Source organism: Penicillium riverlandense (assembly GCF_028828495.1).
Source record: "Penicillium riverlandense strain IBT 135883 chromosome Unknown utg000002l_segment0_segment0, whole genome shotgun sequence".
NCBI lineage: Eukaryota > Fungi > Ascomycota > Eurotiomycetes > Eurotiales > Aspergillaceae > Penicillium > Penicillium riverlandense.
This window is the reverse complement of record NW_026643195.1, coordinates 698,668-725,979: the sequence shown is the minus strand read 5'-3', so window position 1 is coordinate 725,979 and position 27,312 is coordinate 698,668. Positions and strand designations below refer to the sequence as shown.

Sequence of the window (27,312 nt, the reverse complement as noted above, 5' to 3'; positions counted from 1 at the left end):
AGTGGAATCTCGCCGATCTCGAATGGGGATATTCTCTGGCAGTGGGTCCGCAGAATGGGCCGATAAACCTCCTGTTAGATGCCGATTGTAGTGCTTACTAGAGGGATGCCGAGACATGCCCGGCCGGCTAAGGCAGGGACTCATCGTGTTCGTCTGAATGGCGCCATCCGTTGAAGCCACGCCCGTTTCGTGATGGCCCGGATCAGTGCAGCTTTCTCTGGCCCGGATCCCGTCTGCAATCAGAGGAATCGCCATCACGGGCATTTGGTTGTGTGTTGGCGTTGGAGCATTTGGTCTACAATCTAGAACAGTGCTGCTGAGGTGTAGGTACCCCTGGTCGTTTCTGCGGCGAAATAGCCGTCTCATTTGGTCTATAACTGCCTCGCCCTTTTGTTTCTGCGTCACTATCCGATTTCTCTCTTCCTGTCCCGCGAGCAGACACAATACAATGGCGCCTTCTGAGGTCAAAATAACTGAGGCTACTGAGGCTGAAAGCGCGTATGAAGTGGTATGCTCCGGTGTTTATTCCACCTGGCTGATCGCTCACTCATCTTGTCCAGTCATGGGAAGGCATTGATGATACCTGCAATCCGCGCAATTGGAGCACCGCGAAGAAATGGCGAAACGTGCTTCTGATCAGTGTGCAGGCCACACTGTCGCCCATGGCCTCTGTCATGCTGGCCGTGACCAGTCTCGCCATCTCGCGCGAGTTCCATCTGACGGGCCCGTACGCCCCCAGTCTGCCCACCGCATTGTTTGTCCTAGGCTTCGGGCTGGGCCCTCTATTTCTGGCACCCCTGTCCGAGCTGTACGGCCGGCGCATTATCTACCTAGCCTGCTTTGTCGCCTTCACCATAGGCAACATCCTCTGCGCAGTGGCGCCCAACATGGCGGCCTTGGCCGTCTTTCGTCTGGCCTGTGGCATGGCCGGATCGGCGGGCCCCAGCATCGGCGGCGGCACCATCCGGGACATGTTCACGCCAGAGACCCGTGGCCGCGCCCAGTCGGTATACAGCTTTGGCCCCACGGGCGGGTCGGCCCTTGGGGGAATCATTGGCGGCTTCATCCTGGCGGGCACCGGCAACTGGCGGTGGGTGGCGTGGGTGATGGCCATCGCATCCGGCATCACCTGCATCGTATCGGTCTTCTGCCTGCATGAGACGTTCCCGCCCTATCTACTGCGCAAGAAGGCGTCCCGGCTCCGGGCCGAGACGGGTAATGACGCCTACCGGAGCTCGTTCGACAGTCCGCTTGGCCATCGACAGCTGCTGGCACGCACCCTGACCCGGGCCGTCCACATGCTCCTCACGGCGCCTGCGTGCACCGCCATGAGCCTCTATATGGCCTTGTATGTCCTCACCCTCCAGGGTCTAAGCGTATCTTGTGGAAGTGCCACTAACCCGACTCCAGAATCTACGGTATCCTGTACCTCCACATGGTCACCCTGCCGCTGCTGTACTCGTCCGAGCCCGCGTACGGCCTGCCCTCCTACCGCTGGCCGGCTGCCCTGACCGGGCTGTCGTATCTGGGCGTGGGAGTCGGGTCGTTCGCCGGGGTCCTCGTCTGCGCGTTGGCGCTGAACCGCACCTACATTCTGATGAAGGCGCGCGAGGCCCGGAAGGGACGGTCGACCGACAGCACGGGTCCCGAGTACCGCATGCCGCTGATGCAGGTGGGCGCCTGCATTGTGCCACTGGGTCTGTTTATCTTCGCTTTCACCGCGCGCATCGACGTGCACTGGATCGTGCCGCTGATCGGGGCCACGGTCTTCTCGTCCGGCATGCTAATCACGTACATCTGCGTCACGACGTACCTTGTAGACTCCTTCGACCAGTACGCAGCCAGCGCGCTAGCCGGGATGACGCTCACCCGCAGCGTCCTGGGCTGCGTGTTTAGTCTGATTGGCTTTCGTCTATACGAGTCGTTGGGCTACAAGTGGGGCACGCTGATGCTGGCCTTGCTCTGCCTCTTGATGATGCCGCTCCCGACCATCTTCTATTTTTTCGGCCCACGTTTTCGCCGTCTCGGGGGGTACGGGCTAGACCGAGAATCGGTGTAATTGTATTGTTTTTATGTAGACCGTGATAGACCGTGATTATTCTTAGCATAGACCATTCCATATGACTGTAGATTATAGTACGGTAAGGGTAAACTGATGAGACTACAGAGCCCAAGGGGAAAGACCAGATGGAAAAAGGTAGAGACAGACAGAGAGTCGAGACTGACGAAGTTGGTTGAAGCTATCTAGAATGTAGAAAGGGAAAGAAGTCTATCTACCCGGCACTGAGCGCTGACACCTCCGAGACACACCCCTGTCAATCTTCACCCAAATACGAGGTGGTGGCTTGGCAGGGACGAAATCCCTGCTTATCTGTCGCACTGTCAGAAGTCCCCGAAAAAGCGCCGGATCAAGTCATACTTCTGTGAGCATGGTGGAGATATGTTGTAGCTGAAGTGATTCGGATTGCAGCTGCCTGGCGGTGTTGGATAAGCTGAAGCTCAAGGTCTAGCCCTGGTCTGGGTAGCCTCATCACGACTGCGATATTGGAGCTCCAAAGGTAATTCCTGTTCTCAAAGCTCAATGTTAGGTAGTTATAAATAGTCGCGACAGTGCAATTCCCACGTCAAGCCTATTAGGGTAATTAGAAGCACTGGTCTGATACGAACCATCTCATTCTCCCATACTCAGACAGCTCCATGGCGCCGCAAGCACAGAGACTCTCTCCCTTGGGTCTGAAGCAGAAACTGCCGTTGGTAAGTTGCCTCCACCTGGATAGAAATAGTCTGGGCTCTAATCAATTGCAGAACGACGCAGTCGCTCGCTCGGTGGACCAAGGTCGCGATGCTATCCAGCGTGCGCTGAAGACTACTATCCCGTCAACACGGACGTCCATGGCACCGCATCCCGGGCTCCTGGTCATTGTCGGACCCTGCAGTGTGCATGATCCAGCTGCGGCATTGGAATACGCCCGCCGACTTGCGGCCGCGGCGGAGAGGTATCGCGGAGAGCTGTTGATCGCGATGCGGGTCTACATCGAGAAGCCCCGGACGACCGTCGGCTGGAAGGGCCTCGTCCACCACCCGGACCTGGCGCAGGGGGCAGCGTCCGATCTAAACCGCGGCCTGTTCGCCTCGCGTCAGATCATGCTGCGCGTGGCCGAGCTCGGCCTGCCAGTCGTCACGGAGGTCTTGAGCCCCCTCGTGTTGCCGTTTGTCCAGGACGTCCTGGCATGCGGCGTCGTCGGCGCCCGGACTACAGAGAGCCAGCCGCACCGCGAGCTGGCCAGTGATGTGCCCATGCCGATGGGATTCAAGAACGGCACGGACGGCTCGCTGGGTGTGGCCCTGGACGCTATGAAAGCCGCCGCGCAGCGCCATACCCTGGTGTCTGTGGACGATGAGGGCTACCTCGTTGATCGTTTCAGCGCCGGCAATGACGACACGTTCGTTGTCCTGCGCGGCGGCAAGAGCGGGCCCAACTTCGGCCCAGAGCACATTCTCCAGGCAGAGGCTGCTATGGTCCAGGCGGGCCAGCCCGTCCGCCTCGTCGTGGACTGCAGCCACGGCAACTCGATGAAGGACTATCGCAAGCAGACTGTGGTGGCGGCCAGCGTAGCTCAGCAGGTCGCTGCGGGGGCTCCCATCGCGGGGGTGATGCTCGAAAGTAATATCTACGCTGGTAAGTGCCCTCGCACTCTGTTGTACTGCAGTCTTACTGATCAATGACCACTAGGCCGACAAGATATCTCTGCCGATGGACTTGCCGGACTCCAGTACGGCGTCAGCGTCACGGATGGCTGCATCGGCTGGAAGGAGACCGAGCTTGTGCTGGACGAGCTGGCAGCCGCCGTGCGCGTGCGGCAGGCTGTGGCGCCCAAGCCCGTGGCCCTGCATAGCCGACGGCGGTCGTCCGTGCAGCAGTCCATGGAAAAGCTGCGGCCAAATATTTCCATCCTGGAGTTTTCGGGATGAGGGTGTTTGGGATGAGAAGGCGGAAAGATGATCAAATGATAGATGACAGATGGTTGTACGGAGGTTTCTCCGCTCAAGTTGCTTGCGTTACCAGACTGTAAGATGGGCCACTATTCGATAGATTGGATATACACTGTTTCCACTATTTGTTCATTTGTTCGCGTTATTCGTGGTTGCACTCGCTAGGGGTCTGTAGACTCTTTGTATGTTTATAGAATTATATATGAAGAATAGTGTTATCAAAAATGTTCTAATACCACCCTAGGAATTCGGTTAAGTATTTACATTGCCTAATGGAAATATAATCGTCCAACGTTTGATCATATTGTAGAACCCCCGTCAGGGAATGCAAGATCAATTCAAGACTGAAATATATTGCACACCGCGAAAGCCGCCGCCTATCACAGCGCCACCAACTATGGACTTGAAGAAAAGAAAATCTTCCGGGCAAACCGTCTATACACCCGAATCAATTTCCGGCACCAAGTCCACCCCCTTATAATCAGCCCAGTCGCGGCAGGTCTGGTAGACGCTGTGTGGGATCTCCATGTCCCGGATCTTCTCCGGATGTTCCTGGTCATAGTCAGCACTGGTATTAATCGGTCTGAGCGATTAGACGAGGATAAACACTAACCAAGATATTGACATAGAGTCCCGCGCTGACATGCCACGCCAGGTGGCAATGCAATGGCCACACCCCCGGGTTGTCTGTGACAAAGTCCATCACCATGTAACCGGGCCCCTTGACGGGGTCGCCCGGCCGCAGGATAAAGGTATCCCGCCGCATGGGGTTCTTCAGATTGGCGACGCCGTCCCACTCGCCCACGCCCTCGGCCACGATCCAGAAGTCGTGTCCGTGCAGGTGCATCGGGTGTTGGCTGCGGTTCGTAAAGCTGTAGTTGTACAGGATGATTCGCACGGAGCTGTTGCTGCCGAAGTTGTAGACTAGCCAGTCGGGGTTGGGGTACGAGGTGTTGCCCGCCTTGGAGAGGAGGAGGATGGGGTGTCTATTCCCCATAAGCAAGTAATATGTTATGTTATGCAAGGCAGGCTGACTTACTCGTAGTTCGCGCGAAAGGTCTCGTTGTTGACGTACCACAGGAGGTTCCCGGTCTCGTTCGCCTGGAACCGGATGTCCAACTGCTGCGTCACGGCTGGTGTGGCCGGCGGGTCCATGGGATATACTGGAGTTGTCAAGTTGAGCGGGACCTGACCACCTTGAGTCAGTGTATGTGGGCAGTTGAAATAGAAGGAGAAGACTGACATCACCGCAGTGCGAGTCATCGTAGGGCTCTGCGGTTGTGTTGGGCAGCTGGGTCACGTCCGCATCTTCATAGTAGATGGCCGCTTTCGCATGGCCCTGGTAGCTGACGGCGCAGAGGGCGCTCACATCAGAGCGCATCCACACTGCGTCCGTCGACTCACCCGTGGCGTGAACGAGCACGTCGGCGCGCTGACCGATGCCGATGCTCAAGACGTCCGTCTCGTACGGCACAATCGGCACGAAGTCGTTGGCAATCACCGTCAGGCGCATGCCGTCGATGCGGAACCGCTGGAACCCCTGGCTGCTGACGTTCATGATCCGCAGGCGGTAGGTCTTGCCCTTGGTGAAGCGGAATTGGGAGTAGGTTGCATTGGGCGAGCAGGTGAGGTGGTTTTCGGTGATGTTGGGATTGTTGCAGTCGAACGGCATCCGGCCATTGATCAGGTTGTTGTCCGAGTAGGCCTGTGTCGTCGGCGCCGGCAGGCCCACGACGCTCTGCACCACCTCGAGGTAGTCGGCATGATACCAGTCGGACTAGATCAGTCAGTATCAATCCATGTTGCTCGGCTGTAAACAAACGTACCAGCAAGACCGGGCCCAAATCCACGTCGTAAGACGTATGTTGTGGCCTAAGAAACCGTTAGACAGAGACTAGCCAGAAGGGACTAAAGCAGCCGCGTCCTACTCACCCGTACACAATGATTGCGCCGAAGATGCCCGCCGAGTACTGGGCCCCGTAATGCGAGTGCCAGAACGTCGAGCCATAAGCATCCGCCCGGAACATGTAGGTAAACGACGATCCCGGGGCGATCGGACACTGCACCGTGGAGGGAACCCCGTCCATCCACTGTGTGTCGACCATGCGGAGCCCATGCCAGTGGATTGCGGTCCCCTCCGCCGGGTCGACGATGTGGTTATCGACGGTTACTTCGATCATATCGCCCCAGTTGGCCTCGATGGTCGGGCCAGGAAATTGCCCGTTGACCAGCAGCACCGGCCGATCGACGCCGTCCGGCGCAATCGTGCCTCGCGCAACCGAGAAGTGATAGCGCCGGACCACGCCCGTGTAGGGGATCTCCTTCGGGTTGACATGGTGTGCCGGCTGGTTGTTCCAGGGGTTGGGTGCAGTGGAACCCTGTGAGGCAGGTCAGGCATGTCGCATACACGCATGCACCATCTCCAGGAAGAGAGCAGCTTACTGGATGATTGAGGTACAGGGGCAGCGTGGGAGCAGCCAGGGTGCCAAGACTGGACAAATGCCCGGCCACATGGGTGACCAGAACTGCAGCTGCCGCGATCTGTCGGAGGATTGCCATTTTGCCTGTGCATGGCCATCTTGGTTTCCCCTTCCGGTATATATATACCGATCCTCCGTGAATGTGGTGCCTGAGCTGCGACGAGGTCGCCTCGTGTTGCCATCATCCTCAGTGACGGCTGAGATCGGAGCTGTAACTTTTAGGCGCCGTCTCACCCGTGTTCCCATGCACCTAGATCTTATCGGGTCCGTGGTGGCCGGGGTCTGCATCGGGCTGCCGTGTTAGTGCTTATCCGAAACCACCGCCAAGGCACAGACAAAGAAAGCTTCAACGCGGGATATCGACGGGGGAGTCAATCAAGAAATGCGCCGGTGAGATTCTAGTCCCTGGCCGGGTCCCTTCATTTATCCGGCGCCATCGTGTCTCTCGTCTTCTCAGCTCCCTACTTCTTTGCACTTGTTCAGTCGGCTGCCACCGTCCAGTCTTCCACTTCTTCTCACTGCCCAGATGACTTCAGCCAATCTCTCCCGCTGCTGTACCCTCGGCTCCCTGCATGACGGGGAGGCGACGGGCGAAATCAAGGACATTGGCACCAGTAACGGCTCTCGCCACGAAGCATGAAGTGTTGCCCGCTGACCACACACAGCCTCGACCTACTTCGCCTACCCGGCCGACAAGTCCACGGAGAACGCCATCCTAATTCTCACAGATGTCATCGGCCACCGCTTCATCAACGCACAGCTGCTTGCGGATCAGTTCGCGGCAGCCGGCTACTTTGTCGTGATGCCGGACCTGTTCAAGGGCGACACGGTGCCCTTGAACCGGCCCGAGGGCTTCAACATCATGGACTGGTTGAAGAACCACTGGCCTCCGCAGACGGACCCCATCATCGACGCCGTCTTGACGGACATGCGCGAGAACCTGGGCTGCAAGCACATCGGCGGCGTCGGCTACTGCTTCGGCGGCAAGTATGTCTGCCGGTTCTTGAAGCCGGGCAAGTTGGATGCCGGTTTCACGGCCCATCCCACCATGATGGAGCCCGACGAGCTGCGCGGAGTCGAGGGTCCACTCAGCATCGCGGCTGCCGGTACGTCGCGTGCTACTCTTTCCCCCAAACTGTTGTGTAGAATAGAGACTGACACGCCTGGTTAGTCCGTGACTTTGTCTTCACTACGGAGAAGCGCCACGAGAGCGAAAAGATCCTGGACACTATGGAGGTCCCCTACCAGATCAACATGTTCTCGGACGTCGAGCACGGCTTCGCGGTGCGGTGCGATCTGTCCAAGCCCCGGCAGAAATACGCCAAGGAGCAGGCCTTCATGCAGGCCGTGGCCTGGTTTGATGAATATGTCAAGAAACATTGAGCGAGACCGCCTTGCGGATGATCTAGCATTTGGCGGGAATGAGTCAAGTTGATAGGCCTGGTGTTGTAGATCAAAATGGACTCCTCCGTCGATCCAAAGTAGAAATCACTGAAGTATTTACTGTGCAGTCGTGCTAACGTAACGGTCTGGCTAAAGGTGAAACTGGCTAACCCAGAACACCCACTTAGGTAGCCAAGTAGTACCTGTAGGCAGAAGCTGGCCGGGGAAATCACGAAATACGATATCATGGACCCGTGGACGCTTTTGAAAAGCGCGAGGCGGATAAGAGGTCACTATGAGGCGAGGGAACCAAAGCCTTGAGGGGTATAAATAGGAGCGTGGAGCCCTCGGCTTGCTCCCACTGTCCGTCCTCCCATCAGCCGTACCCGTGCTCGATCTCTCACCATGAAAACTGCCTGGCAGCGCCTGATCCGCTTTGTGGCAACCGACGGCCGTCTCCTGTATGGCGAGCCTGTCCTTCCCCATCCCGATTTTGATCTAGGAGAGACAGTGGAAGGGACCGGACTGCAAGCGCAAGTGATCGTGGGCGATGATCTCTATGACACGACCGGAGCCACGCGAGTGACCGACGAGGTGGTGACGGTGAAGGAGCTCCTGGGGCCCTTGACTGCCAGGAATGTCCCCATAGTGAGATGCATTGGACTGAACTACTTGACACACAGTGAGAGCAATTTGATCTGCATACCGAGAATATTATAAGTATTGGTCAGGGTGCTGATGGCCGCATTTCATCCAGTCAACGAGACCGGCCAGAGCCCTCCCCCGTACCCAACCATGTTTATCAAACCATCCCATGCGGTCCACGACCACGGTCGGAATGTGGTCATCCCTAAGATTGCACAGGACGAACAAACCGATTACGAAGGAGAGCTGGTGCGAGTCCTTGAGCGATGTGTGGGAGAAAGCACTGACTGACTCGGCCCCGGACGCAGTGCGTCGTTCTCGGCAAGGACGCCAAAGACGTCGCGGAAGAAGACGCCCTCGAGTATGTGGCCGCCTACACGGTCGGAAATGACATCTCTGCAAGGAAGCTACAGCTACACGCCCACCTGGCTGGCCCCAAGCCTCAGGCCTGTTTTTCCAAAGGGTTCGACACGTACGCGCCACTGGGCCCGGCCCTGGTGGGAAAAAGCATCATTTCCGATCCGTCTACTTTGATACTGCAGACGCGGATTGATGGCGAGCTGCGCCAGGAGGGCAATCTAAACGATTTGGCATTCACAATTCCGTATTTGATCCACTATCTGTCGTCCGGGACGACGTTGGAGAAAGGCAGTGTGATCATGACTGGGACACCTGGAGGTGAGTCGCTCTTCGAATGGAGACGGGTAGAAAACGGCCGATTCTGACAAACCAGGCGTGGGATGGCACCTTACCCCTCCGAGGGCGTTGGTGCCCGGGACGAGAATGGAGGTTTCGGTGTCAAGCATTGGGACGTTGAGAAATGGCATTGAACACGACGCGTAGAGTTTAGAGTCTACACACATCGTACACCGTCCGTAGCTTTCTTCAGATATGACAGATGGGGGACAGCAGGTCGGAGATATTCGTAGATTCACAATTAAGTTCGTGAATTCCATATACTTTCTATCCAGTATATCGCTGCGAAATGGTTGGATAACCCCGAGCCGCTAAATGGAAGAGGAGAACACCCAATAATTCAGATTATCCGCTCGTATCGGCCTAGTGGCTGGCTAAAGCATTCCTTCAGCTGCAAACCTACTGCAGGGCTACTGCAAGGCTGCGGCTGATCCCATTAATTCTCCGTCAAAAAAGAAAAGAAAAAAGTCGCCGGCAGTAGCCGATCTCGTCAGCCGTCAGGCAGGGGTTGGGAGGACCACGGCGGAAAACTGGAAAATCCAAGCGAAACTCACGACGCCATACCTTAGGTTCTGTATTTCACATTCCATAGGGCGATGAAGTCCAGTATGGAGTATGTATATCGGTTATTACGCTGCCCTCCTCGCATACCGCTCTCCTCGTATACGGCCAGATCCCAGAATGCAGGAAAACAAGGCCATCGCGGACGTCCAAGTGGGCGAGAAAGCCCTAGCTGTGAAGGAGACTCGTGGCTCTGACGATTCCAGCACTCTGGTGGATCAATCGGCTGAGAAGAAACTGCTGTGGAAAATTGATCTTCTCATCCTCCCAATCCTATTCTTGTTCTATATGTTATCGTACCTGGACCGGATCAATATCGGCAATGCTCGGATCGCGGGAATGAGCGACGAGCTCGATCTGGACGTGGGAAACCGGTTCAATGTCGCCATCTTTGTGAGTACTCCCTCGCTGCAATGTTGAGGTGCAACATCAGGCCGCTAAGCGAGTTTTGTAGCTGTTCTACGCGCTATACATCCCCTTGGAGATACCGAGCAACATCTGGCTGAAGCATGCCCGGCCTTCATTATATCTACCTGCATTGATGTTCTGCTGGGGTATGTACTCGGTGAATGAAATTATGAATTCCCGCTGCCAGATCTGACCAGTTAATTAGGGATCATCACGATGTGCACCGGTTTCGTTCACTCGTATCAAGCTCTGTATGCACTTCGCGTGCTGCTGGGTCTGTTCGAGGCCGGCCTCGTCCCTGGCGTGGTCTATGTGACCTCCATGTATTACCGGCGGTATGAATACCAGAAGCGACTGAGTCTGATGTTTGTGGCCACCTCGGTGGGGGGTGCCTTCGGTGGAGTACGTGCGTCCAACCCTGTTTCTTAGAACTGAAGACTGACGCATGACGGAAACAGCTGCTGGCCTACGCTATTTCTGACCTCGGTGGACAACGTGGGTACCTGGGGTGGAGATGGTATGTGCCTTTCAACGGTCGTCTTTCCATGGTGAAGCGCTAATTCAAACAGGATCTTCATTATCGAGGGTGCAGTGACAGCCTTTATTGCCCTTCTGGCTCCCTTGATTGTGGTGGACTGGCCAGATCAATGCCGCTTCTTCACCCCGGCCGAGAAAGACCTCATCCGGATGAGATTTGTCGAGGATGGAGGGGAGTTTCGCATGGACACCCTCAACCGCGACTCCCTACGCCGCATTTTGCTGGACTGGAAGATCTATCTGGGGTGCGTGCGAGAGTGGAACGGTGTTCACGTTCCATGGCTAACTCTTTCCCAGATCCCTAACTTACATGGGCCTGACCACCAGCGGGCTGGCCCTGTCCTTCTTCCTCCCCACCATCCTGCTAGAGTATGGGTGGGAGTCCACCGAGGCACAGGTGCATACCATTCCCGTGTATGCATTCACGCTCGGCCTGACCCTGGTCATGTCCTGGGTATCAGATCGCCTGCAACATCGCTACGGATTCCTCATATTTTGCTGTCTCATGGCTACCATTGGCTACGGAATGCTCTTGAACATGGAAAATCTTTCCCGCAACGCCCGATACGCCGCCTGCTTCCTGATTGCCGCAGGAGGCATCTGTTCGGGCCCTATAGCCATTGGATTCCTCTCCAATAATCTGGCCGGCCACTGGAAGCGCGCGGTGGGTTCGGCCATGCAGGTCAGCTTTGCGGGCTTTGCTGGTATCATTGGATCGGTCATGTTCTTGCAACAGGAGGCCCCTTTCTACCGCACAGGGCTCCGAACGGGACTGGGTATGGCGTGGGTGTCGGGCACGGCGGCCACTCTTATTGCCGTCATCGTCTGGAGGGAAAATCGGAAGCGAGATCGAGGCGAGCGCGATGAGCGTTTGGGATGGCCGGAGGAAGTGGTGAACAACTTGGGAGATGACCATCCCCATTTTCGATTTACTCTGTAAGGGAAGTTCAAGACCGGGAGGATGAGTGGGTTGTACGGATCGATATTGCAGAGAGCAAGGCACTGCTAGTGAATCTAGATAAATGTTTCCAGAGCTGAACGACCTGCTCACAAGTATCAAGTCAGTATTGGCAAAAGATATGCCGCAACTTCTATATGAAGTATTGGTCGAAAAGTCGAAAAGTTCCTACCTTTGTTCACATAATCACCTGCATTTCGTGATCACAATGTTCGGCTCCGTTAAAGAAAAGCCAGGGACAGCGTCATCTCCTATTGATATACCATGAATGTATACATATATAGTGTTTGAATGTAAAGACCTTCCACAAAGAGGCAGAGAAAATATTCCAGTGAGCTCTAGAGGAGCGACAGGAAAACACGCTCTCTTCAGCACACATGCTTGGCCCCGCTCCGTGTCATCACAGGCGCTACAGGGAGGCAGAAATAATCATCCGACGAGCTCTGGAAGGCCAAGAGAAAACTTGGGCCATGACTGTGCAGTTGTGCTCTTTAAAACAGACACCCAAAGGGCAAAATTTCTGCCTGGACTTGGACTGCACTATTTGTGCAGCAAAGGCCTGGGCCTCCTAATCTCACTGCTCGGGTCCCAAAGAACGGCTAAAGCACAATGGCTATTTCGTTGTGTCGGCAGATCTCACGGCAACAATCGGCAATAATCGGCAATCTGTATTATTACGGTCTAATTCCATTCTCCCAATTCCGGGACATCAGCGGGTGGATCTCGGTTCGTATTCATCAGTGCTAGGAGGTGAGTGCCGACGCTTCCCCTGGACAACGAGGTAAACATCAACCGCGGTGTGGAGAGACCGACACCCGAGCGATGCTAACCGGATGGCTTAGACTATATACAAAGCTCCATGTATCTGTTGTGTCCAGTTTACTTTTGTCTTGTCCCTTTTGAGTGTTCAAAGCCCTTCCGGCAAGTTTTGAACGTCCATCGCCATGTCGAGCGCCGTCTACCGTTCTCCCTTCCCCGACGTGGCACTTCTCGAGGTTGATCTGATTTCGTACCTGTTTTCCAACCCGTACAACGTCTCCCGCGACCACAAGGTTTTTATAGATGCAGTTTCTGGGCGGTTTTACACCTATGACGACGTGCTTCATCGCACCAAGTCGTTAGCATCCGGTCTTCAGCAGCTAGGAGTTCAACCAGGCGACGTTGTTGCTATAATGAGCCCTAACTCCATTGACTACCCCATCATGTGCTACGGTATTATTGGAGCTGGCGCGATAGTCTCTCCGTCTAATGCCGCGTATACGCGTCAAGAGGTCTATCACCAATTGCAAACAACTGGGGCCAAGTATCTGATGGCCCACTCCTCTTTGGTCGAAGTCGCAACAGACGCCGCCAAGGGGACCTCAGTCCAAAAGATAATTATACAGGCTGCCAACCCTTCTATCCAAGATAGTAGAACGACCCCTACTATTGAGGACATGATGACTCAAAAGCCAACACGGGATCTGATCACCATTTCGACGGCGTTGTTAGATCAACGACCTGCATTTATATGCTTCTCATCGGGAACGACAGGACCGGCTAAAGGAGTTATTACAACGCATAGGAACATTGTGTCAAATCTTCAGCAATGGAATGAGCACTACTACCACGGGGAAGTCAAGCCGCCTACCGCTAGCGTCGCCTTCTTGCCCTTTTGCCATATTTACGGTATCAACTACTTTGTCTGCGGTGCAATTCTTCGGGGAATGATGACGGCCGTTATGGCAAGATTCGACCTAGACGTCTACCTAAACTGCATTCAGACAGTTAAGCCAGAGGAACTAGCTATGGTGCCACCGGTCATCCTCCTACTTGTGAAGGATCCCCGCGTTGAAAAGTACAACCTTAGCAGCGTAAGGAAGATCCTATCGGCAGCAGCACCTCTAAGTCGAGAGCTGGCTGAAGCCCTCGAGGCCCGCTTTCAGAAGCTATATGGGACGACCGTCTATTGTCATCAGTCCTGGGGCCTAACGGAGACGAGCCCTCTTGCCACTGGGGTTCCCCCAGAGCGAATGCCTGATAAAAGGCATACTGTTGGCTGTATCTCTCCGAATATGCAATTTCGTTTCATTGATCCTGAGACCATGCAAGATGTGGACATGACGATTAAGGATGGCCAGCTTCCATTAGCAGAGATTGTGTGTCAAGGACCAAATGTAACAAATGGGTATTTTGGAAACGAATCAGCCACGAAAGCTCTTTTTTATGTCGACAGCAATGGAGAGAAGTGGATGAGAACGGGCGATATTGCTACTATTGATCATGACGGTTACATTACAATCCATGACCGCATCAAGGAGATTATCAAATACAAAGGTCTCCAGGTTATTCCTAGCGAACTTGAGGGAAGACTACTAGAGCATCCTGATGTTGAGGACTGTGGTGTCACTTATGTTGAAGGCCAAGCAACAGAATTGCCGCTTGCATTCGTTGTTCTCACTCTACAAGCCCGGTCACAGCCACTGAATACTGTGGCCGCGAACCTGGACCGCTGGATTACTCAACGCGTTGCAAACCACAAGCGGCTCCGGGGGGGAATCCGGTTTATCGAAGCCATCCCTAAAAGTCCCAGTGGAAAGATTCTGAGGAGGAAACTCAAGGAATTGGTGACGCACGACGGCACAGCCTCGAAGCTATGAATAGGGTGTTGCTGGAATATGGAGGAGCAGGGATACCAGGAGATCGAGAAATTCTACAGACTTAGGCGCACCACCAAAATAGATCAGCAAAATAGCAAGAATATTCACGAATATCTACCAACCAATCAGGAGCCTTATCTGTCCCAGCATTGAGGCCCATGTACACTCGGCTGCTCGGCTGTCAGGGTTCCGATGTTTGCCGACGAGGAGCTAATGCGGGGAAAGGTAAAGCATCGTTTAACGGAGAACTTGAAATGTTAGAATTGACTGCTATCTTTTTTGCACTGAAATGTCGCTAGACATGGATTCGCCGTCTGCTGGCGGTGATCATCGCCAGCCCAGGAAGAGGGCAAAGCTGGCTTGCATTAGGTGCCATGAGAAAAAGGTTCATATTGGACGGGCGTCGGCAGGCTTCCTGCCTGATGACTGCCACAGTCTAACTAACATATTATTTATAGCTGAAATGCGATATTTCAACATCATCCCTGTCAGGCGGCCCCAGTGGTCCGACACAATGCAAGCGATGTCATGAAGCCGAATTGGAATGCCAGTAAGAAATAGCTAGCCAGGCTCCCTCCTCCCTTCTCTGTAAATTGGTCTAATCGTGTTAAACAAATAAGCCTGAGAGTATCAAAAAGACAACGCACCCAGGCACAAGGACCTCTGTCTGGTGGGAGCAATCATGTTTCTGTTACCTTGGGGTCGTTGTTGGCCCCGTCGCTCGCGACAGATTACCTGTCGTCCATACCCACCTCTCATGTTCAAGTTCCACGACCCAGTTGTATTCTGCGTACTCCAGCCAGCCTAGAGAATTCCCAACTGCCGACTGAATTCCTGTCGTATTCGACCTTTTCATCAACTAACCGTGCGCAGGATGTGGGAAATCCGGTTCTTGATCATGCTACCGAACCTGTCGCTTCTTCTCTATGTCCCTCGTCTACTAGAGAAGACCGCACTGCCGGTCAAGCGGAATTTAGTGATCGAGAAACAATGGCAAACATCATCCCTCCACCGTGCACTCGTCTATCTCTATTACTGAAGAAGACATTCAACGATACATATTCGGAGTACTGCTACACATGGGGCCCTATCCTAGAAGTACAGGATATCATGCAGAACCCACTCTTTTCAAACTCGTTGCTACTTGAGCAGGCCTTAGGAGTGCTGGGAACCCGTATCAAGCCCCCACTTGTGCCGTGCTCGAGTGCAAACACCTACTTCGAGACAACGAAGCAACTATTCTATGGAAATTACGAACGCAATCCCCTGGTTCGTATAATGGCAATAATGCTCTTGTACTGGTGGAGTGGTGGCGATCCTGAATCGGCCGGTATCGAGGCTCTGTTTTGGTGGAATACAGTAGCGATTAGGCTGGCACAGCAGCTCGGATTTCATCGAGAGCCCGCCAAAGATCATGATTCCCTACAATTTGGAGATATAGGCCTGAGACGACGCATCTGGTGGACACTTTACGTATGCTAACTGCACCCTATTCTTTTATCACGTTGCTCGGCGCTGACGATTCCCATCAGGCTCGAGAACGTCTGACATTTATATGCACCACCAAGCCATGTATGATTCATCCGGATGATTGCAATGTTCCTCGCCCATGTGTGGAAGATTTCCCACCTAATCAAGTACATCGCGCCGTCATCTTTATTCGCTGGGTCGCGATCTCCGACATTATGGAACGCGTCGGCAAATATATGTTCTACCAAATGGACAAAGACCCTCCATTTCCGGTCAGTCTTCAAAAAGAGCTTGTCAGCTGGGCACAGGATCTTCCGGAAGAACTCCAACTCCCTTTTAGCAATCGAACGCATAATGCCGCGTCGACATCGTTTGATCGGGATGTTCTTCAACTCCACATGCACTATCTCATGGCAACTACACTAGTTCATATGAGCGGTTCTGGACAACAACATCTGCGCAAAGCTGGTACTGTTGCCATACTTGCCGCATCGTGCACAGCTCGCATCTGTGAAGAGTTCCTTGCCAGTGGTTCTCTAGGATTTCTCCCTGGGGCGACAGGGAGGTATATCAGTGTTGCATTGCTCTCTCTCCTATATGCCCGGAAAATTGATATGCTCTCAGAAGCGGCGAATGAACAGATCGAAATTCTTTTCCTGGCTCTGAAGGAGATGGCCAAGCGATGGAGATCCTCCGAGAAACTGGTTCTCAGTCTTGAAAAGATTGTTCAGGGCGGGCAGGAGCAGGATCCTCACGATGATAGCTACCAACTGGGGCCGTCGGCCAATGGCCACGCAGAACAGTTGCCGGGAATGCTACCAGCCACTCCTTCGGCAATGAGCGGTCATTCCCCAAACGAGGGCAGCATCAGTGACATTGATTTCTTTCCCAGCGCTACATCTGAGACTACTCCCTTGTTCAAGTTGCTACTGGGCCAAAGCCCCAGAGCGAATGGATTCCCACATGACTACTCGGAATGGCCTGACATCAACATCCAACTAAACGGCCTATTTGACCAAATTTTTGATGATAACTATAGCAATTGGCCCAATCTATAGAGTCGACTTGACCAAAATAAATAAAAAATGTATAAAATGAGGAAATACCATGGCCAGTACCTCTCAGAGAGTATGTCGTCGAAGCAGCCGGTCGGTGCGATGTCTAACAATGGATGGTCTAACAGAGTGTACCTTTCCTCACTAACTGAATACTGTAACGAAAGACTAAGATGGGTATACTGAAGAAAATTAATCTCACGTTGCTCAGAACAGGCTATCAAAGTACAAAGTACGTTCTCCGCCTGATCCAATCAACTTGATGTTTGCTCATAGTCAATGACCCAGTTCACAACAAATCCGAGACCACAATCAACCATCTTCTGGATTTTTTGGTCCATTTTCCACGCTTATCTCGTAGTTCTCGGCATGCGACGTGCCTGTATAGGTCGAAGACATTGATCGGGCAATCCTTACCACCTCAAATGGGTCTTTGGCATTTCGAAAGATAGCATCAACATCTTCCAACGAGATTTTGCGCGTTTCAGGCAGAAAGAAGTATATAACTGGTGAGACAAGTCAGTGTGGGGTACAATGTCATATATCCTCAACCTGTATCGCTTACTCGGTAGCAGTAAACACAGATTAACGGCCGACCAAACAACGAAATATCGATAATGAAGCTGATTAAATCCGATTGGGGTCACTAATTTCACACGGATCATTAATAGCTTTTCTGGAAAGATGACGATAATTAGGATGGCAGTCAAGTCAATGGTAACGCACCTTCAACTACCAAAAAATTAAAGCTCCACAAGGTCGTAGTCGATAAGGCATAAACAGGAGCTCGATATGCCAGCGGAGCAACTTCAGTACCATATAGATAATTAACTCCCAGCGCACCAACCCCAAAGAAAGTTGCTAGCAGGAAGACAGCGATGGTGGCAATAATCGAACATGCCTTGTTATCTGGGTTGGAGACCATCCCAGCAAGTATAGCTGTCATTGTTCCGATTCCAGAGACCCCTATAATCATCAAAGCTCGGCGTCCCATTCGATCAATAGCGTGGAACGTCACGGAGCAGCAAAGCAACTGCCACACGTATAGTGAACCCGAGAGAATACGGGCTTGGATAGCACTCAAGCCGATGAACTGGATAAAGATATCCGCTGTATAAGAGCCAACAACCCCGATGCCATTGACTTGTTGAGAGAAAGTGCTAAAAAGAGCCAAAAGTGTACGGTTGAGTAGGCGGTCGTCTCCATTACGAAGGAGATCAGCGAATTTTCCCTGGCTCATTACGTCGAGCGAGCGTCGAATCTTGTAGATATCCTCTTCAATCACTGGCGATGAGATATCAACATCCGCTAAAACCGCCAGTAAATTCCGTGCCTCCTCAATGCGGCCGACTTTTACCAGCCAGCGCGGGGAATCTGGGAAGAAGGGCAGACATCCCAGGATCATAATCAGTGGGACGATAGGAAGGGCTAGGGGAAACCTCCAAGAGACAGATCCCTGAGCAAAAAATAACCCGAGATCTACAAACTGAGACACAAACAGTCCAACAGTGACAAAAGCTCCTTCTAGGACCATCAACGCACCCCTTCGCTCGGCGGGAGAGGATTCGGCTTGCCAAACAGGGACTGTTGCTGACATGAAGCCCATGCCACAGCCCAAAATGACACGCCCAACGATGAATTGGGCAAGAGAAAAGCTCGAGGAAAGAAGAATTGATCCAATAATGGAGAGGATTGCTCCTGCGGCAATGATTCGCAAGCGACCAAACCTGTCTCCAATTTTGTAGCAGCAAAGAGCCCCAATCATGCAACCAACTAGATATATGGCGACAATAGTACCCTAGGAGATGTTAACAGATAAGTCGGCCAGGTCAGAATAAACCCTCCAATTTTCGTTCATCCGCGTACCTGGATACGTGAATTATGGGCAATTTGTTTGCCCGAGGTGTTGAGGGTGTCGGCTTGAGGGAACTGAGTCGCGAATGACTCTAGACTGAGAAGACCTCCCATAACTGAGTTGTTGTATCCCAGTAGGAAGTAGGCAGGAAATACCTCCGTGGTGATCATGGCTATTATTAGCCTTTCACCACGAAGGCCCATATAGGTCTGTTTCGCCATGTTGTATTTGTGTATGATCAAGTCACTTAACAAGCCTCAAAATGACATTGCGATCTAGTCACGAATATGCGGGGCGGCGATCCAATCTTTATTAATTGATATTTTTTCAGGAGATGTTCCACCGGAGGGGCACATCGGCAGTACCGGCAATTGGAGCCGAACGAACAATGGAAATCCGAAATAATTCTTAATAGCTTGGCGGGCAACAGCATGCGGGGTTAGTACGTTACCCCGTGGGGTTTAGCCGGTGTAAGCGCAAATTGCTCTTAGGTATTCCTCGAACATGATTGGTGTCACATTTTCTCTTGTACGTGCGTTGCCTGATTAAACGCAGTGGCCAATTGAGCTTCGGCTACCCTACGACGACTGTGAACAATGATAATAGGCAACATATGAACTTTGCACGATAAATTTGAAATGTATTTCTTATTTGCCATTGTATGCCTGAAAATAGCGGTTCGCATTACTGTCCCTCATAATTTCTTCAACAAGAAAGGATTCCCCGCTGGGCATTGTCCGGCCCAAAAGATCTCCTTAGAGTCGTGTGAGCTGTTGGGTCAGATAGTCGGCGATGGTAAGCGTTATTACCCTGGGAATTTTTAAAAGTCAGATATGACTGCACTTCGAGGAAGAGAAGATGAAAGCGGTGCCTGGGTTAGGGGTTGCTAACGTGTGCGGTGCTAATCTGAGAAACCAAGTTGAATAACCTCGATAGAAGCGATATAGACCCTCTTCTCGAGCGGTTCGTAAGAAGCAGTCGATTGTACCTTTGTAGCGTACAGACGAGGGACCGACCAGAGATTGGTTCTGCAGTCTAGTCTTGACGAAGTCGAATGGCATACTGAGGAAACTGCCGACAAACCCTGCCACAGAAGCTGCAATCAGGGTGTGACAGCTCTCCGGAAATTCGTACAACTTTAAACGTGCCCTGGTTTCCGAAAAGAAAGCAAGCTGGCCGAAGTTGGTGGTCATTGCTCGTGCAGTATTGGGGAAGGTTCCATTCCACAGGGCCAGCACCCCTTCCTGTCGGACAATACGTGAAATGGTATCGAACACAGAGCGATAGTGCGCTTGTTGCGAATGGGGCTTCAATCCGTCGGCCTGCATGCGGATCAAAGCGGTTTCAACAGGGGTTCCAATCGAAGCAGCAAGCCCACCGGCACTAAGCCCAGCTACAGCACGTTCTCCGAAGCTTAGAGTGGTACCGTTTTGCTGCGCACGTTGATGCAACAATCTCTCAAAATTGAAAAATAGGCCCAGTCGGGTGGTGCCATACACAACCTGCCGCAAGAGACCTGCAGAAATACCTTGGTACAGGTCTAGGACGCTGCCTTTTTTGATGATGTCCCGCGCCACTGAAATCGGTCCCATTTTAGTCTCGAGCAGCTGTAGTCGCACTTTGATCATGTCAATCGGCTGAACACAGAACGTTCCAACCATTGCAGAGGCACATCCTGTGAGGAACGGTAGTGCTGCCTTGACCAGTGTCGTTTTCGGGTACCTCTCTTGAGGGGGAAAACATTGGTGGTTATCTGTCATGTTCGCCATAGTAGTAAAACGACGTTCAAATCTTTCGACGTGAAACTGAAAGGCTTCTCTAGCGGTAGACTCGTCGGCTGAGTATAGCCGAGGTGCTCTGAAACCCGTAAGGAGTAGTAGAGCCGAGAATGGTGATTGTTCCAATATTGATTCGGCAATTTTGATTTTGGAAGCCCCATTTCCTTTAATGATGGTCATATTTTCTTCCATCCCTTCCTTCTGATGCTGTCGACTGCCGAACATGGCCGACTTCCGAGAGTAGGAACTATCGGTCCGACGACTATTATCGACCAATCGACGTATTCTAGATGTACTTGATATATGAACGCTTTGTGCAAGGAATCAAAACAATCACTGACAATTGTTTCCTTTTTTTTCTTTGCCCTGTTCACTATCACACGGTCTGTTTCAACCATCCAAGATGTTGCCAGCAGTTCTCCGCCGGAGTGCTCGTTTCTCTGCCAATTCCAGCGCATTAGCGAGAGTTGCCTTCTCGCGACCACTTCACGTCCGAGCGACTGAATATCTTCCCACCAACCAGCCTGATTTCACCGAGTCCCAGCGAACGGTACGCGAAGGAATTGCCAAGATCATGCAAAATTACCCAGACGATTTTTGGCTCGAGAAGGACAACAAACATGAATTTCCGCATGAGTTGTCCTCTGACCTTGCAAAAAATGGATGGCTCGGCATATGCATGCCTTCCGAATATGGTGGATCCGAGATGGGCATTTCCGAAGCTACGGTCATGATGCAGACTATCGCCGAGTCTGGTGCTTGTATGACCGGCGCCTCTTCGGTCCATATGAATATTTTCGGTCTTGAACCGGTCGTCAAGTTTGGCACCGAAGAACAGAAGAAGAGATGGCTACCGCCGCTGATCAATGGTCAAGAGCGTGCGTGCTTTGGCGTCACTGAACCCAACACGGGGCTTGACACACTGAAGCTTCGATCGTTTGCTCGTCGAGAAGGCGACCACTACGTCCTTAGTGGCTCCAAGGTCTTCATCTCCACTGCGCAGCAAGCACATAAGATATTGATCCTTGTACGCACGACTGCCTTGGAACAGGTTGAGAAGCCTACCCAGGGTCTATCCCTCTTCTACACAGACCTTGATCGCTCAGCTATCCAAATTACTGAGATTGAGAAGCTTGGCCGTGCTGCAGTTGATACCAATATGCTCTTTTTTGAGAACTGGAAAGTTCCTGCGGCGGATCTTGTTGGAGAAGAAGGCAACGGATTCAAGACCATCCTGCATGGTATGAACGCTGAGCGTATCTTAAACGCAGGAGAGGCACTTGGAATTGGCTATGCCGGACTTCGCCGTGGTGCAATTTACGCCAACGAGCGCGAGGTCTTCGGTCGCCCTATTGGGAAGAACCAGGGAATTCAACATCCGCTAGCTAAGGCGTGGATGAATCTGGAAGCTGCTAGGGTTCTCACCTACCGAGCTGCCCAACTTTATGATGATGGATATACAGGCGGAGAGTATGCAAATGCAGCCAAGTATCTTGCCTCTGAAGCAGCCTTCAAGGCGTGTGAGACCGCGTTGTTGACTCACGGAGGTATGGGATACGCGAAAGAATATCACATCGAAAGATACTTCAGAGAGTCTTTACTGCCGAGGATTGCACCAGTGAGCCGGGAAATGATTTTCAACTACATTGGGGAAAAGGTTTTGGAACTACCCAGAAGTTACTGATAATTGCTTGTCTTGTTTAAGTAGCTAGAAGGAATGCAATAGAAAAGTAGTTTTTTATTCCTTTTCATTAGACATTTGTCTCAAATGCTCCAATGGCTTGCATATTGTTGATCCACTTGTAATTTTGCCAAGTAGCGAGAAAAAGATACGAACGAATTATACATACAGGAATGATAGGCCAAATTGAAGCAAAGAAGAAATGTAAAATGAATTAAAATATGTGGTCATATTTCGACATTTGTTATCCTTGAAGACCAGTATTCTCTCCAGTCAACATTTCTGACTTTCTTTCGAAATTGCTGTATTCCAAATTGACCTTCGGAGTTGGGCGTCATCATATTGTCGAATGTTTCCCGAATCATGGCCTCCTGCTTGGGACCTCCAGCATCCATCCAGCCAACGCGAACCAACTGCTTGCAAGTCGAAGCAGACTTAGGTGCACAGTATGTAAGTCGATCAAGATACTGCTCCAGCAAGACCTCCAGTGTCTCGGGACTATCTGAAATACCGTGCACTGTGCCTATTCGGTGCAGTTCTGGAGCAGAAACCTTTCTTCCGGTGATAGTTGCTTCGCGAAAAAATGCCGGGCCCCATTCCCGTACCAAGTATTTAGATATTATGGCAGGGCTGAGACCAAGTTTGATCTCCGATAAGGTCCAACTCGCTTCAGGTGACACTAAGCGGATATCACAGGCAAACCCTAGGCCAACCCCACCACCGTAGGAAGGGCCGTTAATCAATGCAATGGTCGTCTGAGGCGCTTGTTCAATTGCCTCGAGAAGTGCTTTCGCTTTAGAGTAATACCTATCGCTGTCCGTGTCCTGTGGTTGGGTGTCTCCTTTAAGGTCGAGACCGGTGCAGAAGAATCGGCCTTGGGCTGTGAGGATCAAATGAAAAATTGTAGGGTCATTTTTCAGGCCCTCGATGAAGCTAGTCAACCCATCCACCATTTTTTCCGTGAGGGTATTCCCTTTATCAGGTCGCATGAGGGTAATGCGAACGGTACTCCCGGACTGACAAGCAGTAAATTCCTCCGTTTGTAGAATCACTTCCCATTTCCTAGCAGAAGGGGACGTGGCGGGAGGAAGGTGATGATGTTTTGACGGGGGCAGGAAAGACGAACATTTTGCGGTTGGCCTTTTGGCTAGGACTGCTGCACCAGCTCGACTACCGTTGGGTATGCACAGTTGTTTTGAGATCCATTCTCCGACAGTCGACAGTTTGACAAGGTCCACTCCAGTATTAATGCCTGAGTTCTCAAACATGTAGACCAGATCCTCCGTCGCAAGATTTCCCCGTGCACCCTTAGCATAAGGACACCCGCCCAGACCGGCGATGCTGCTGTCAAACGCTCGAATGCCGAGTTCGTACGAGCGACTAACATTGGCAAGAGCTTGCCCGAAGGTATCATGAAAATGCAATGCAAGTCTGTTTGCTGGGACATGACGCAGAACTGCTTCAAGCACCCTTTGTGTGTCTCTGGGGGTTCCAACACCAGTTGTATCTGCAAGTCCAACTTCGTGACAGCCCATTTCAAGTAGTCGGTTAGTGACTTCAACAACTTTGGCAGTGTCGGTTGGCCCGGTATACGGATCGACAAAAATGCATGAGACCATTCCACGAACAGCCAGCCCCTGTTCAAGGCCAAATGCTGCTAGCTTTTCTGCCTGCGCTAGTCCTTCCTGCATCGAACAATTTTGGTTCTTCCTGCTGAACTCTTCAGTTGCTGACGCAAAAAGCGATATCTCATGGGCTCCGCTTTCAATGGCACGTTGGACACCCCTCATGTTCGGAGTCAGCACTGGAGACCTAAGCTTGTTCATGTCAATGTCTGGCTTCAATGCCTCCATGACCTCGGTACTGTCCCTGAGCTGTGGGACCCATTTTGGAGATACGAAGGAGGTGGCTTCAATATCCCGAAGACCGGCGTCTATTAAGCGTCTGAACAACTCGACTTTGGCAGGGACCGGAAGATATGTAGCAACGTTTTGCAGCCCGTCCCTGCATCCAACTTCGAGGATTCGCACCCCAGTGGCAGTGGCTTGCGTTGCAAAGCTTTTCGCAAAGCGCCTTGAAACATTCATGTTCAGTGTGGCACAGTTCCAGCGAGAAGGGTTTTAGAAAGGGACCAAGAGATCTTGATTTTCGATAGGCCATATGAGATAATGAATCGATATCGGCTCTTTGGAAGTGAAATACCAAGGACAAGGAAATAACAAAATGTCAACAGTTCTGGGAGAAGAATGGCCGAACAAGTTTTCTTTATGCACGATAGACACAGTTGCACTTCGGGATTGCGGATGGAGTGCACGGATTCATCACAAAATGAACGCAAAAAAGGAGCCCTGTACTGTTGCAGACAGTGGTCTCGGCTCTTTCAGCAAGACGGACTTGGATTGTCGGCATTCGGCATTCGTTAACCGAATTCCGAAGAGCAGGTTCAAGTTGTCCGAGTACCTCACCGGCAAGCGCAGAAGCCGAAGTTATGATTCTCAGATAAAACCCACTAAAACATTATCTGAAGATGGAAACAGATATAAGCGTCAGACCTTACTGTGGGAAGGAATGTGCCCCCAGTGAACAATTGTATCATGATGAACCGATACCTCTGCCCGACAATGCCTCCTCTAGTTCGGGTAATGCGCCGATTCACTGCCTCCGCAATTACCCAGAACTCCAACTTGCACTTGCGAACAATCTCAAATGCCGCTGGCAAAACAATCGAAAGTAACGATAGAGTTCCTGGTGCTCTGGCTGGTATAAAAATATTGGATCTTTCCCGTGTTCTCGCTGTAAGTATACCTTTGAGAGAACAGTCAGGGCTTTCGAAAGATGCTAGTGTGGAAGGAATGGCTAACTGGGTGAAGGCACCTTTCTGTACTCAGATTTTAGCCGATTATGGCGCACAAGTTATCAAAATCGAAGACGTTGCAAAAGGCGTAAGTTCAAGTCCGTTAAGGATGGATGTTCACGCTCGAAACCTGACTGGGTGAAACAGGATGAGACGAGAGGGTGGAAGGCTCAAGGTGAAGAAGACGCATGGAAATCTGAATATGGACCGATGTCAAACTATTTTGCGGGAGTGAACCGGAACAAGAGATCAATCTGCTTAGATTTGAAGCACGAGAAAGGCAAAGAAATTTTCATGAAACTGGCAAAGGAGGCGGACGTGATGTCAGTATACCTTTTTCTGGCTTCAGCTGGCAATAGCCTTTCTGATTTTTTTTTAGCATCGAGAACTTTAAGCCTGGGACAATGGACCGACTTGGTCTCGGATACGAGTTTGTGAAAAATATCAACAGGCGAGTTATCTATGCAACTCTCTCCGGTAAAATCACCATTTGATCCACTACTCTTACGTGACCGATGGCGAGCTAACGCATGGTTTCCAGGATACGGGCCCGAGGGCCCCTATGCCGACAGAGGGGGTTATGATATGATTGCAGCTGCTGAAGGAGGGCTTCTCCACGTCACCGGGCCCAGAAATGGCTCTCCCGTCCGTTGTGGCTTAGGGGTAACAGATATCTCGACAGGATTGTTTCTTCACGGGGCCATTCTCGCAGCCATATACTCGCGAGAGCGAACTGGTCTTGGACAGAGAGTGGATTCCTCTTTATTTGAAACGCAACTAGCAATGCTCACGAACGTTGGCATGGGTTGGCTCAACATGGGTCTTGAAGCCGAGCGTTGGGGCTGCCAACATCCCAGCATTGTTCCATACGATGCCTTCAAGACAAAGGACCTGTATTTTGTGTGTGGGGCTGCCAATGACGGCCAATTCAAGGCGTTATGCCGAGTTTTGGGCTTACAGGCCTTGGTTCAAGATGACAGATACACAACCAACGCAAAGCGCGTCGAGAATCGGGACTCTTTACTTTCGACTCTCAATGAAGTTCTTTTGACCAAAACCACGGATGAGTGGCTTGCATTGTTCAGAAAAAGTGGACTACCTCATGCACCAATCAATACTATTGAAAGGGCGTTTGCACATCCCCAAGCAGAGGCGAGAAACATGACCTTCAATGTTGATTTTGAGCCAGCCAAATCGGGAAAACTCACTATGATTGGTATGAACTGGTCTTTTCTTTGCTATACGTGACTTTAGTTGGTATAAAGATCCGGTGGCTGACATGACATCAACACATAGGGCCTCCTGTCTCATTCAGTGAGGATAAGCCGTTGTTCTATTCCAAGCCTCCACTTCTCGGTGAGCATACGCTGGATATACTGAGGGAAATAGGCATATCAGAGACGGAAATTGATGACCTGAAGGCATGCAAGGTTGTGAGGGAACAAACTAAAGGAATTCAATGAGGTGTAGATCATATTATTCATGAAATGTATCCGTTAATAAGCACTCGGTGGGAGACCAAAGGATCAATCAGATCAGAAATAAGCCATCTGAGAATAACTTATCTTATAGGAAGTATTATTGTCAGAACCAAAGAAGCAAACATAGATATCCAACAAACAAAAAATTTTGAGCTTGCAATACTAAAACACTTGGTTGAATTGAATTTTCTTGCATTATGGGCACTTTTCATTTATAAGACTCTATCTTGCACGGTGCCAGGCATTCAATTACCCATTCTCTCAAAACTCAAGATAAGATCACCATTTCTAAGCTAATTTATTGGTATTGTACTTTGCTGTCTAAATCTAAAGCATGTATGACAGGGGGTGTGATTCAATACCTTCCGTGGTTGTGTTCAAGTCAATTCCAAGAAGATGACTGCTGTTAGAGTTGCTTGCCATCTCTGATACCATCTCCGTACGAGTACCAACAGACCAATACCTTCGACTATATGGCAGACATTTTCTTGGTTGATCTACTCGTCAAAACTTCGCCCAGCCGCCGCAACATCTAGTGTACATGCCGTGCCACAGCGAATGGCTTTAGCACGTGCGCAAAGCATTTGTGGCTAGTCCGTGTTGCTGAGAGCTAATAATGGCAGAATGAGCTTATATTGCGGCCAACAAAGCCGGTATCCTGTAGAATATGTGTAAGGATAGATATTTTGTGCTCCCAAAAGAAGGTATGGTCTTCGCGGTTTGCTAGTAGTGGGCGCGATGAGACGTACAGTTTGATTGGAAGCAACACGATTGATCTTACAATAAATATCGCCAAAAAGGGATGTTATGATAGTTGAAGCTCGAATGCAGACCATAC

The 27,312-nt window shown here is 51.5% G+C and overlaps 13 protein-coding genes across 13 annotated transcripts; 9 read left to right on the top strand and 4 right to left on the bottom strand.

The window, feature by feature from the left end:
* Nucleotides 1-448: 448 nt before the first annotated feature.
* Nucleotides 449-2,059, top strand: N7474_002582 (MFS transporter; the record flags this gene model as incomplete). Its single annotated transcript, XM_057193997.1, has 3 exons — nt 449-508; nt 561-1,348; nt 1,411-2,059. 3 exons carry the CDS (start codon nt 449-451, stop codon nt 2,057-2,059), a joined length of 1,497 nt encoding a protein of 498 aa, XP_057055352.1.
* Nucleotides 2,060-2,697: 638 nt separating this feature from the next.
* Nucleotides 2,698-3,972, top strand: N7474_002581 (3-deoxy-7-phosphoheptulonate synthase; the record flags this gene model as incomplete). Its single annotated transcript, XM_057193996.1, has 3 exons — nt 2,698-2,754; nt 2,806-3,679; nt 3,734-3,972. The coding sequence occupies 3 exons, from the start codon at nt 2,698-2,700 to the stop codon at nt 3,970-3,972; spliced, it is 1,170 nt and encodes a 389-aa protein (XP_057055351.1).
* Nucleotides 3,973-4,428: 456 nt separating this feature from the next.
* On the bottom strand, nt 4,429-6,552 carry N7474_002580 (uncharacterized protein; the record flags this gene model as incomplete). The annotated part of the gene is made up of 7 exons (XM_057193995.1): nt 4,429-4,545; nt 4,607-4,979; nt 5,033-5,181; nt 5,237-5,770; nt 5,820-5,865; nt 5,926-6,371; nt 6,436-6,552. 7 exons carry the CDS (start codon nt 6,550-6,552, stop codon nt 4,429-4,431), a joined length of 1,782 nt encoding a protein of 593 aa, XP_057055350.1.
* A 447-nt stretch (nt 6,553-6,999) lies between these two features.
* Nucleotides 7,000-7,856, top strand: N7474_002579 (dienelactone hydrolase family protein; the record flags this gene model as incomplete). The annotated part of the gene is made up of 3 exons (XM_057193994.1): nt 7,000-7,087; nt 7,139-7,579; nt 7,645-7,856. 3 exons carry the CDS (start codon nt 7,000-7,002, stop codon nt 7,854-7,856), a joined length of 741 nt encoding a protein of 246 aa, XP_057055349.1.
* A 405-nt stretch (nt 7,857-8,261) lies between these two features.
* Nucleotides 8,262-9,344, top strand: N7474_002578 (fumarylacetoacetate hydrolase family protein; the record flags this gene model as incomplete). Its single annotated transcript, XM_057193993.1, has 4 exons — nt 8,262-8,538; nt 8,614-8,750; nt 8,810-9,179; nt 9,235-9,344. 4 exons carry the CDS (start codon nt 8,262-8,264, stop codon nt 9,342-9,344), a joined length of 894 nt encoding a protein of 297 aa, XP_057055348.1.
* A 534-nt stretch (nt 9,345-9,878) lies between these two features.
* N7474_002577 (uncharacterized protein) lies at nt 9,879-11,637 on the top strand (the record flags this gene model as incomplete). Its single annotated transcript, XM_057193992.1, has 6 exons — nt 9,879-10,151; nt 10,213-10,312; nt 10,372-10,568; nt 10,625-10,683; nt 10,736-10,948; nt 11,001-11,637. Coding segments are annotated over 6 exons (1,479 nt in total), but the record flags the coding sequence as incomplete, so codon positions are not given.
* A 968-nt stretch (nt 11,638-12,605) lies between these two features.
* Nucleotides 12,606-14,300, top strand: N7474_002576 (uncharacterized protein; the record flags this gene model as incomplete). The annotated part of the gene is made up of 1 exon (XM_057193991.1): nt 12,606-14,300. The coding sequence occupies one exon, from the start codon at nt 12,606-12,608 to the stop codon at nt 14,298-14,300; it is 1,695 nt and encodes a 564-aa protein (XP_057055346.1).
* Nucleotides 14,301-15,057: 757 nt separating this feature from the next.
* On the top strand, nt 15,058-16,828 carry N7474_002575 (fungal specific transcription factor domain-containing protein; the record flags this gene model as incomplete). Its single annotated transcript, XM_057193990.1, has 3 exons — nt 15,058-15,081; nt 15,174-15,773; nt 15,833-16,828. The coding sequence occupies 3 exons, from the start codon at nt 15,058-15,060 to the stop codon at nt 16,826-16,828; spliced, it is 1,620 nt and encodes a 539-aa protein (XP_057055345.1).
* A 309-nt stretch (nt 16,829-17,137) lies between these two features.
* On the bottom strand, nt 17,138-18,901 carry N7474_002574 (MFS sugar transporter; the record flags this gene model as incomplete). The annotated part of the gene is made up of 3 exons (XM_057193989.1): nt 17,138-17,331; nt 17,552-18,598; nt 18,700-18,901. 3 exons carry the CDS (start codon nt 18,899-18,901, stop codon nt 17,138-17,140), a joined length of 1,443 nt encoding a protein of 480 aa, XP_057055344.1.
* Nucleotides 18,902-19,507: 606 nt separating this feature from the next.
* N7474_002573 (mitochondrial 2-oxoglutarate/malate carrier protein) lies at nt 19,508-20,440 on the bottom strand (the record flags this gene model as incomplete). The annotated part of the gene is made up of 1 exon (XM_057193988.1): nt 19,508-20,440. One exon carries the CDS (start codon nt 20,438-20,440, stop codon nt 19,508-19,510), a length of 933 nt encoding a protein of 310 aa, XP_057055343.1.
* A 421-nt stretch (nt 20,441-20,861) lies between these two features.
* On the top strand, nt 20,862-22,142 carry N7474_002572 (acyl-CoA dehydrogenase family protein; the record flags this gene model as incomplete). Its single annotated transcript, XM_057193987.1, has 1 exon — nt 20,862-22,142. One exon carries the CDS (start codon nt 20,862-20,864, stop codon nt 22,140-22,142), a length of 1,281 nt encoding a protein of 426 aa, XP_057055342.1.
* Nucleotides 22,143-22,366: 224 nt separating this feature from the next.
* Nucleotides 22,367-24,226, bottom strand: N7474_002571 (uncharacterized protein; the record flags this gene model as incomplete). The annotated part of the gene is made up of 1 exon (XM_057193986.1): nt 22,367-24,226. One exon carries the CDS (start codon nt 24,224-24,226, stop codon nt 22,367-22,369), a length of 1,860 nt encoding a protein of 619 aa, XP_057055341.1.
* Nucleotides 24,227-24,760: 534 nt separating this feature from the next.
* N7474_002570 (CaiB/BaiF CoA transferase family protein) lies at nt 24,761-26,456 on the top strand (the record flags this gene model as incomplete). The annotated part of the gene is made up of 6 exons (XM_057193985.1): nt 24,761-24,934; nt 25,010-25,081; nt 25,141-25,316; nt 25,373-25,470; nt 25,535-26,209; nt 26,290-26,456. The coding sequence occupies 6 exons, from the start codon at nt 24,761-24,763 to the stop codon at nt 26,454-26,456; spliced, it is 1,362 nt and encodes a 453-aa protein (XP_057055340.1).
* Between the last annotated feature and the right edge of the window lie 856 nt (nt 26,457-27,312).